At 40.0% G+C, this 9,795-nt stretch overlaps 1 protein-coding gene across 13 annotated transcripts in view; it reads left to right on the top strand.

The window, feature by feature from the left end:
* The window catches only part of LOC128880037 (IQ motif and SEC7 domain-containing protein 2), a 75,852-nt gene that overhangs the window by 42,408 nt on the left and 23,649 nt on the right, over positions 1–9,795 (top strand). For 9 of the 13 annotated variants that reach the window (XM_054129680.1, XM_054129677.1, XM_054129679.1 and 6 more), the window contains one exon: positions 4,014–4,409. The exons of the other annotated variants lie outside the window; for them this stretch is intronic. In XM_054129680.1, coding sequence (XP_053985655.1) covers positions 4,231–4,409 — 179 coding nt within the window. In that variant the 5' untranslated portion in view covers positions 4,014–4,230. The remainder of the gene's footprint in view (positions 1–4,013; positions 4,410–9,795) is intronic. 13 annotated transcript variants of the gene reach the window in all.

Here is a 9,795-nt window from a genome sequence, read left to right as displayed (position 1 = left end):
CTGACCATCCCAATTTGATAAAAAACGAAATCAAAATTTTGCAATTTTAACACAGACCCTTATTTAACATTCAGATTTTCACGTGAATTTTCTCGATTTAAATCAAGAACCATTACAAACAAAAAAATAACGATTGACCGTTACTGAGATATAATTCATTGAAATCTGGAACCGAACGTAAATTGAAAGGTTACCATTTGCACTTTCGAATGTGACTATCTCTGAACAATTACCTTAAATTGCTTATTCCCAAATAATTCCCAACGAAAACATTGTCCCCGATCGAGGTTCGCCAGGTAAAAAATTCAAAGCTCAATTTCTCTGCGACGAACGTCGTAACTCCTGTGTAAATTGACCTCTATTCTCGAGCGGCGGAACGCTGGCAGGAGAGCACCTCGCTGCACACGCGTCGAAGTCACCGGTGGGAGGCCTCTGCTCCACCTTTCGTTTGACTTTGACAGTTCCATTATGGTATCGAAGCTAACGGCAAACAGTACCGTGCTTGACGCTAGCGAATCAACGTGTGCGGCGATACGTCGAGGTATTCCCCTCGCTGTTTCCTTCTTAACCGCGATGGATGCCGTGTTCTACGCTTCGATAGGCCTTATCAAGCGACGTGCACGCGAGATATCGGTTCCTTCGTTTAAACGCAGAAATAAGCTATTTCGTCTCGATATCTTCGTTCGTCGCGATAGCATATTCGTTTCTTTGTTTATTTCGACGGGGCGGACAGTGCGGAGTGCAGGAAGCATTTAACTAGTGCGAAGTGAATTAATTAATACCAAATTACGCGAAGTAAAATCTTTGCAAATGTACCTAGAAAAATTTGAAATTAATAGCAATTCCGTTTACTATGGAAATCTTTATATTCTATATCATTACACGTAGTGTATACATTTTGCTCTTTGGTATACATTCAAATCAAAGTAAAATCTTTGCAAATGTACCTAGAAAAATTTGAAATTAATAGCAATTCCGTTTACTATGGAAATCTTTATATTCTATATTATTACACGTAGTGTATACATTTTGCTCTTTGGTATACATTCAAATCAAAGTAAAATCTTTGCAAATGTACCTAGAAAAATTTGAAATTAATACCAATTCCGTTTACTATGGAAATTTTTATATTCTATATTATTACACGTAGTGTATACATTTCGCTCTTTGGTATACATTCAAATTTCCTATGAATGCGTAAAAATCCGCGATCTAATTATTACGATTTATGGGTTGCGAACGACGTGACGCCACAGTTGGTCTGACGAAGTAAATATTGTAAATGAGGAATTGTTATAAAGAAAAATTGAAGAGTCAGTGTTCTTTAATGGGGTCATCCCAGCTCACCGCTTTAACGACTTATCGAATCTTGCTCAACTGGAACCAAAAATGTCGAAACATTGTTGCTATACGAAGTGCATTAAAATTACATCTCTTTTACTTTTCCATCGATTTCGAAGCAGAACTATGGATGCAGTTTGTTCCTAGAAATTATCTACCCCTTGGTTACAATTTCTTCAGAACTAATTTTCGATTTTCTTCCCGCGATAATTTCACAGAGAATTATTTATATCTCCATCGGCGATCGCGGAAGTTACTTCCTTCGTTGATCGAAAAACAAATAGACTTGTGATATTTAAATGGAGAGAGGGGGAAGAGAAAAGTCTCAATTCAAAATATAAATTAAAGCCTTCGAATTAAACAGAAATTGCCATTTTTCTATATTTAAATTTACCTCTAACTTCGTCCACGTGATTACGAAATTGCAGATTGATACCAATTCATGCACGAAGCAATGAGTACCGAGACGTAGCGTTACTCGAAATTGGTTCAAGCTATTTTTAACGATTGTAAAATGCTCGAAACCCGCGTGAATTCTCGGTGGCGAGGGATCACCTACTCATCGTTATTCCAAAGCTTTTTCGTACGTGAGTCCTCGATACAGCCATGCTTAACAGGAACAAACGGTATCCATTGACACGTTCCAGTTACACGACCGTAAACTAATTACCTCAAACGATATTTTTTTTTTACGATTTATTTATTCTTTGTCATGGCATAAGCGTAAACAACTTTAGCCAAATTAAATTAGTTATTTTATATTTAGTTAAACTGAATGATTTAATTTAAGGTAACTAAATATAACGAAAAGTTACATACACTTAACGTAAACTTTGATGTATAATTCGATTGTAAATGCATAAAATCTACAGTTTGATCGTCGCTGTCGAGGTTTGAATAGAAAAAATAAATGGACATTCGCGACGATAATTATGACTTTAATAGGAAACACGCGGGCCAACAACAAAGTGATCGTAATTATCAAAGTGCCGAATGTAATTAAGTATCATGACCGCGGGCTAATTACGCGCGGAAATGTTTTCACTGCGGCCTGGCAGTGTTCGCGAGATAAAAGGGACTTTAATTCGCACGTTGCACGCGGTTTGCAAAATACAATTAATTACAGGGAATCCTGTTCTAGTAAATTGTTTCGATGTGACGCAATAACGCATTGTTGGAACCTATTACCGAACAATGGACCCGGAACATCGATCATTATAATTATATTCGTGTAACGCAATTACAAGATTTTCTTACGCTGGCATTAAAAATCCACGAGCTTTAGAACGTATTTTAATTCCATCGCTAATTCGATTTTCGTACGCTGGTACTAAAAATCTACGAGCTCTAAAATGTATTTTAATTTCATTTTTAATTCAATTCTCTTGTACTAAAAATCTACGAGCTGTAAAATGTATTTTAATTCCACTCTGCGATTTCTATTTAACATTTATCCCGGAGTTAAAATATTCCCAAATTTATACAAGTTTTCTGAGTGATTTTAATCTACACTAAAGGTTTGATATAATTTAAAGAAGAGAAAAGAAGATTAAGTTACGAATAAAAATAACGAATAACAACTTTGGAGACAATGTTTAAGAAGCGTTGTTTGAAACTTGCGTCGACCATTGTCTCCCTTCCATTGAATAATAATATATGTATAACGGGTACTTAAACGAGCAATAGTGAAGCAATAATAAAAGTTTCGTTTCCTGCAGTTCAAACCCCCTCCGCCCTCTCTTTCGTATTTGGCTCGGTTCGTGCTGTTGCATATTAAACGTCGTGTCGTTAGAAAGTTGCCATCGGTTGTCAATTAACCGGAAAAGAGGAACGAGTGAAAACGTCCCCGTATCGGTTGTCCGTATCAAAATGTCGAGCGATCCAGCTGGAAAAACGTCCAAGCGTAAATAAAACGTCGATCATAATCGGGCAACTAGTACTTCGTTAAAAATTAAATCGCTCCACTTTCTTCACGGTCGATTCGCGAGCGTTAAATTAAGTTTCCATTTAATCAGCGGACCTCATTGTCAAAGACGTTCTATAATAAATTAGACTAGACGTGGAGATTAATTCTGTACCTCTCTAAACTTACCACTTATTTATAAATAAAAACCGTGCAACTTTTCATTCTTGCCTCAGTAATCCGTTCAAAGAGAGCACATACAGTTGCCGTACCAAATTTCGAAGCAATCTATGACCAGTAAATATTTCCGCTTAAAACTAGATCTATAAATAATTATGCGAGTGTAAAGATACGGAATTAATTTCCACGCCTAATAAATAGGAGTTTAAAATGAACTATACAAAAAATTGCTGGACATTTCAAAGCTTCTCCATTTTCGGAGAAAATAATTTTTGAGCCCTTTCGGTGCTGCGATCCTTTCGGTGCTGTGGCCCTTCCCCTACCCCCCACCCCCATCGGAATGGGCCTCCAGGAGTTATGCGCAAACTCTGTCCATAACACGCCCATGTGCGTTTGCCGCACGCGTCAGTCGCCCACCACGTGTCACCAGCGAAGGCACGAGTCGAATCAATGTGACGTCATAAATCCTGTATCCTTCTTTCTTATGTTTACCACACGACTCTCCCACCAAATTCCCCCTCTACCTGGTCCTCAGCGATCGAAAGGGTCGTACGCGAAACATAACAGTCTTCACCTCTCCACGTTAAAGGTCTATTGGGTACCGAGATGTACCTCGGATAGTAAGACGCGTCCGACGTCGCTCGACAAACCAAAGAGTACTGTGATAAAGCTGGAACGAGATACGAACCTAGACTTACACGTCGCCCGTGAAAATGAACCGCGGAACCGCGAGTGAAAACAGTGAGACCACGTCCGGTGATAGTGATCGATTCGCTAGCGATCAGTGAAAGGAAATAATATTCACGATGATCGAGCCAAGGAACGACAGGGTGTCCGGCCAATCGAGGCATCACTGTTATCAAGTGATCAGGACCACCAGGGTGCACCAGAGTTCCAGGAGCTCGAGGATGGTCACCGTGCAGGAGAAAGTCATCAGGTCGCGGCTCCAATTGGGATACTCCACGCCCACGAACTTCATTAACCGGTATCTATCAGATTGTTTATGCGATATTGGTCGAATAGAGCCTCGAAGGTATACAGGGTGTCCCAAAACTCGCGTAGGAGCCGGAAATGGGAGGTAGCTGAAACGATTCTGAACAACAATTTTCTTTGCAAAAATGTCAGATGGGGCTTCATTTTTGAATTATTAACGAAAACCCGTCGATCAATCACAGCGCCCGATTAGCGCGCGCTCAGCCGCGAGAGCATAAGCTCGAACCAGGATCGACTGGTTGCGCCAGGTCGCTGCGCAGCCAGCTGAGCGCGCGCTAATCGGGCGCTGTGATTGGTCGGTGTTTTTCGTTAATAATTCAAAAACGAAGCTCCACCGACATTTTTCAAAGGAAATTGTTGTTCAGAATCGTCTCACCTACCTCCCATTTCCGGCTGCTACGCGAGTTTAGTGACGCCCTGTATAATTCCGAGTACAAAGTCTCTACGAGCCTAAACTCGCGCGTGAAAAATAGATGTTTGTAATTGGGAGATAAAATTAAGTCGAAATTGTGAAATGAATTTTTTTCGTACGAGGTTTCGTTTCCCTGATATTGGGGCTTGAAGTTTTATGGAGCGCGCGCTTGACCCGTCGAGTCGAGATTAATTGGCCACTCAAGGTCACCGTAGGTTCCCGCCGTACCGCGTTATTTCGCTCGAAATCTTTACAGAACGAAGCTTTATAATTCTAAGAATTTCTACAGGCCTAAATCTCTCATAGCTCTGCAATTATGCATGTATAATTAATATACGCGTATATTATTAACAATAGTACATGGATATTATGAGATATATTTTCATCTAACTTCCAATTCTTTTCTGATATCTCTGAAAATCTAAATTTGCACAAACATCCGCATACTTAAACGCTCCTCTCGTTAGTCAAGAACCGTTACCTATGCATTTTAAAATTAATTCCTTTTTAAAATCAATTCCTTCGTGAAAAAAAAAGGTGCGCATGCACCAGTTTCAACTTTTTCCAGCTTGCGTTTCACAAAAGAAAGTTAATGGAAACGTTGACCGCCATTACCCAGCGTGTTGTTATATCTGGGAAACAAAATCGTAACTTTGCGGTTACTTTTCTATGCCTTGCAACAATGTCTGCCCTAATTCGTGATAACTTCCGGGTGCACGGTCGTTTCGAGTTCGCGATGCATGCTTCGGAGCTACGCGAACAGCTTCCGGCTTCGCTATGGAAATTTTTGATCCGGAGAACCCTTCTGAAACGATTTCACTGCAACGTAATATATGCGCGGAAGGAAGGGGGAGGATCCCCCGAGCGTGAATCGCGTTCCCACGAACTGCCTGCTATAAATCTCGTCCCCTCGACTCGAAGAAATAGGTTTTACCGTAAACACGCGAAATTTCGTTCTCGTTACGTCGCTAGATCGATCGAAGTTCGTTCTATTATCGATACAACCGTAGTGGGGGTAACTCGTCGATGACCTTGAGCGGCCAATTGATCGCGCTCGCGCCCGCCACAGTGCGCGGACTGTCGACGCTCGACGCCATCCGACTCCCAGTCGCTAAACTGTGGAAATTCATGCAGACCGCGGCTAATTTTGTTTGCATCCACTGCACAGCGACCACTAGCATCGTGGAACGGTGGTTCGTTGGCTCCATCGCGCGGAAAAGACCGCGGTGTCTCGAATTCATTAAAGGAATTATTAAAGCGTGCTCCATTACCAGGGGCCGTGGCGTCCCGACTAATTAGCATCGAGCAATTAACAACCGTTGATTGCCATTAACGGTGCGTGCAAGTGTGCTAGACTATAGTGATCCTCCCCTCCCCGTGCGAGATATAATTTCCTCTTCTATCGGCAACACGCGAGCAGGGAGCATCTCGATAGAAGTGGATCTCAACCCCCTCTACAAGCGGGGGTGGAAGTAGTCGACTAAATTATTCGATCATTTTCTAATTCAAATTTTATTTGAAAGAAAAGTCGTAGGAAATTATTAGACGAATTTTGTACATTTATAATATACAGTAATGTAGTAAACACAGAAAGGTTATGGCTCTCTTGCAAAATGGAATAACAATATTATTATGATAACTGTAGAATATGTTTAAACGTAAATGATATATATTTTACGTATGATATAAATTCATATAATAAATAGATGTTGAACATAACCAATAGGTACGTGCTCTTATGCAAAATGAAATAATAATATTATTATAATAATAATTATGGAATACATTCGACATTCATTCTGTACATTTTACATATGTTTTCTATATTATTATATGTCATAGATATATACAGGGTGTCCCAAAAATGGAGGTCCTTGAAAGCGGTGGTTCAGGGAGTGATTTGAAACAATTTTTTCCTTAGAAAAAAATGTTATCCGAGGCTTTGTTAGGGAGATATTAACAGAAAACCCCGACCAATCAGAGCGCGAGTAGCCTACGCCACTGCGGGCCACCCACTTCGCCATACTCGCGCTCTGATTGGTCGGGGTTTTACCGTTAATATCTCCTCAACGAAGCCTCGGACAACGTTTTTGCTAAGGAAAAAGTTGTTTCAGATCACCCCCCGAAATCTCTCCGAAACATCTTTCAAGGATCTCTAACATTTTTGGAACACCCTGTATAATCCGCAGTCCAGTGGTCGCGTATAAAGTGGACGTTCGTTGCAAGAACCTCTTTATTTATTTTCGAGGCGAACCAAATACATTGTTATTAGCCTAACAGTGAGACGAGTCCATGAATAATTCAGACGCGGGTTTACAGCTCTAATTGGGACCGTTTTCTTACGACAACTCGAACGTTGGATTTACCCGTTCTTCCCCGCCCCACCCTCTGCCAGAGGGCGACATTTCTCTTCGCGAATAATAACGTGAAATCACGTGACCTCGTTCGCGATATTAACAGTACGAGGTGAATCGACAGAAACCGAAGCAAAGTCAATTTCTAATATTCCGTGAGAACGGAACGTTCAATTAGCACGTAATTAGCGTAAGCGCCGTGTTTGATAAATAATTAGAAAATGGTAGAAAAAGATTATTAATTTCCAAGCTGGCGCGAATAATGACGAGATCCTTTTTAACACGTTGATCGCCACGTCATCTATATATGGGTGACAGTGCGTTTCACTGAAGAAGTAAAAAAATTCATTTTGAAAGTCAAGCATGAAAGGAAATGAATTCGAATGAAATTCGTGAATTTTGATGAAGTTACAAAAATAAATACCACGATAAACGTTCGATTATATAGTTTCCAATATTCTAAATAATATTTAATTGTAGCAGAAATTTTCAAGAATATTTATCTGGCAGTCAACGTGTTAACGGTTTTCCCGCGAGTTCTTTTTCTAAATTGCTTGAAATTTAGCGGCGATTCGGATAGGAAATTCATGGTAATAGTTTTAGAAAAAAGTATTTCTGGAAAATGTATATAGTTTCTGGATATAGGATTAAGAAGCAACAGGATTGCTGTTTTCATACGATACGATTTTTCCATATGCCTGCCATCGCGAATGCAACATTCGGGGCGTTTTGTATTTATAGTTATCGAACAGTCGTAATCAATAATTGACGGTACGCTAATTATAAACGAAGGACAATTTGGTACAATGTCCAGGGCAGACATATCTCTGTATTGCACATACATTCACGAGCAATCGATACTGGGTGTTTCAATATTCCTGGAATTCCAAAAATACAAACCTTTTCGATAGAAAGTCTCTTTCTTCATTTTCGACTGGTCGATTCATAATATTCGCACCAAAAAGATCACGAATTCTTTTTCTATCTATTCACGAGTGCTCTAGTTGAATCCCTTTAATAGCCACAATTCTGAAACATCCTGTACATTCTTCCGGGAATACTAAAAGCCTCGCGGTCAATTCGAGACAAAACGACTGCTGGAGCCCTTTGCGATTGCGTTTCCCTTTTAAATCGCTCTTTGAGCTCTGCTCTCTCCCTCTCTCTCTCTCTCTTTTTTGTTTAAATTCTGTCTGAGAGAAAATTTCAAAGTCTAAAAAATCGCACTTTCGGGACGAACGAGAGCACACGACCTCGTAAAGTCGACGTGCGCGAATGAACTCCGTGATGAAATAGCGATGGCATCGAGCAATTCGCGAGCACGATCAAATGCAAGTGAAACATTCCCTAAACAATTTATTTATTTTAATTTAACCTCTTGTGGAATTTTGATACGCATCGGCACGTTTCTTTTCATATCAAAATTATCGTTACTTTTAGAATTAAAACATATACCATATTAAAATGGTACAGTATAAATTCAAAAGAAACCCTTTACATGAGTAATTTATTCATTTAAATTTAACTCTCTAGGGATATTGACAAACATGTATACGTTTTCCCATATACTACCTCTAACAATGAAAAAATATACCATATTAAAACGAGACTGGATATTTATGTCACCGATTTACAGATAAAAAAATTAGAGGAAAAATAAAATCCATTTAAAATTCGTTCCCCGAGAGGTTAATATTAGGTTGTCCCGAAAGTTTCTTTCGCGAGTTGAACTCAATTATTTTATGTGGTCGTGTTTATATAAATAGACAATCTAATTTCATAGATATTCATGTTGTAACAGTAATGGAGCAAAATGAATCGTGCACGATTCAGTAATGTGACATAAAACATAAACTATTGTGCATGTATTACTTATTAATAAAGCGAAAGAAACTTTTGGAACAACCTAATATTTTATTCGAATAATGCTCGATCCTAACTAGGTCATTTATTGATGTACCTAATACACTTATCGATCTAGTTCAATTTTGACTACATAGGACCACTCCACGTGATCCAATAACGCAGCAAGCTAACTCCTTCGACATATTTACCCTCGAAATTTCTAATGTTCGCAGCTGAGCATAGTTTGCCTCCGCGCCGGATCCCATCCCTAGGTCTAACCCGGATTAGCGCTAGCGCGGCGCCATTTAATTACGCGACGTTAATCTCGCGGCGCGCGTAACGAGCCACGACTTTGCGAAAAACGACGAGAGTTGGTCGGTTTCCCTGGTGGCTTCGATGAGCAGCGACTCTTGAAGCCCTCTGCACGCCGCGCTGAAATTAAATGTCGCTGGTATATTTTCCACGGGAAAAATAGTTCCCTTCGACCAACGCGGAGTTCGCCTCGAAATAGACTAGGAAACTCAAACGGGGACGAAGAAGACTGGCGAGCTTTCAAACGGGGGTCCTCGAGGCTCGCGTTGCTTTGAGCGGTATAGTAATTAGTAGGGTGGAGACCACCAGACTGGAGAGTGTCTTGAGGAGGACTCTGTATGAGTGGAAGTTTTTATTAGACGCCGTATTAGGATGTTAGGTGTATATCGAATGGAGATCTTGATGTATACCGTAGCTTAAATGAGCAGAGATCTTAGAACTTGAGGAATTACCTACAA

Source organism: Hylaeus volcanicus, chromosome 7, assembly GCF_026283585.1.
Source record: "Hylaeus volcanicus isolate JK05 chromosome 7, UHH_iyHylVolc1.0_haploid, whole genome shotgun sequence".
In the NCBI taxonomy this organism is placed as follows: domain Eukaryota; kingdom Metazoa; phylum Arthropoda; class Insecta; order Hymenoptera; family Colletidae; genus Hylaeus; species Hylaeus volcanicus.
Note: the sequence above shows the minus strand (reverse complement) of the source record. Positions and strands in the feature narration are given on the sequence as shown.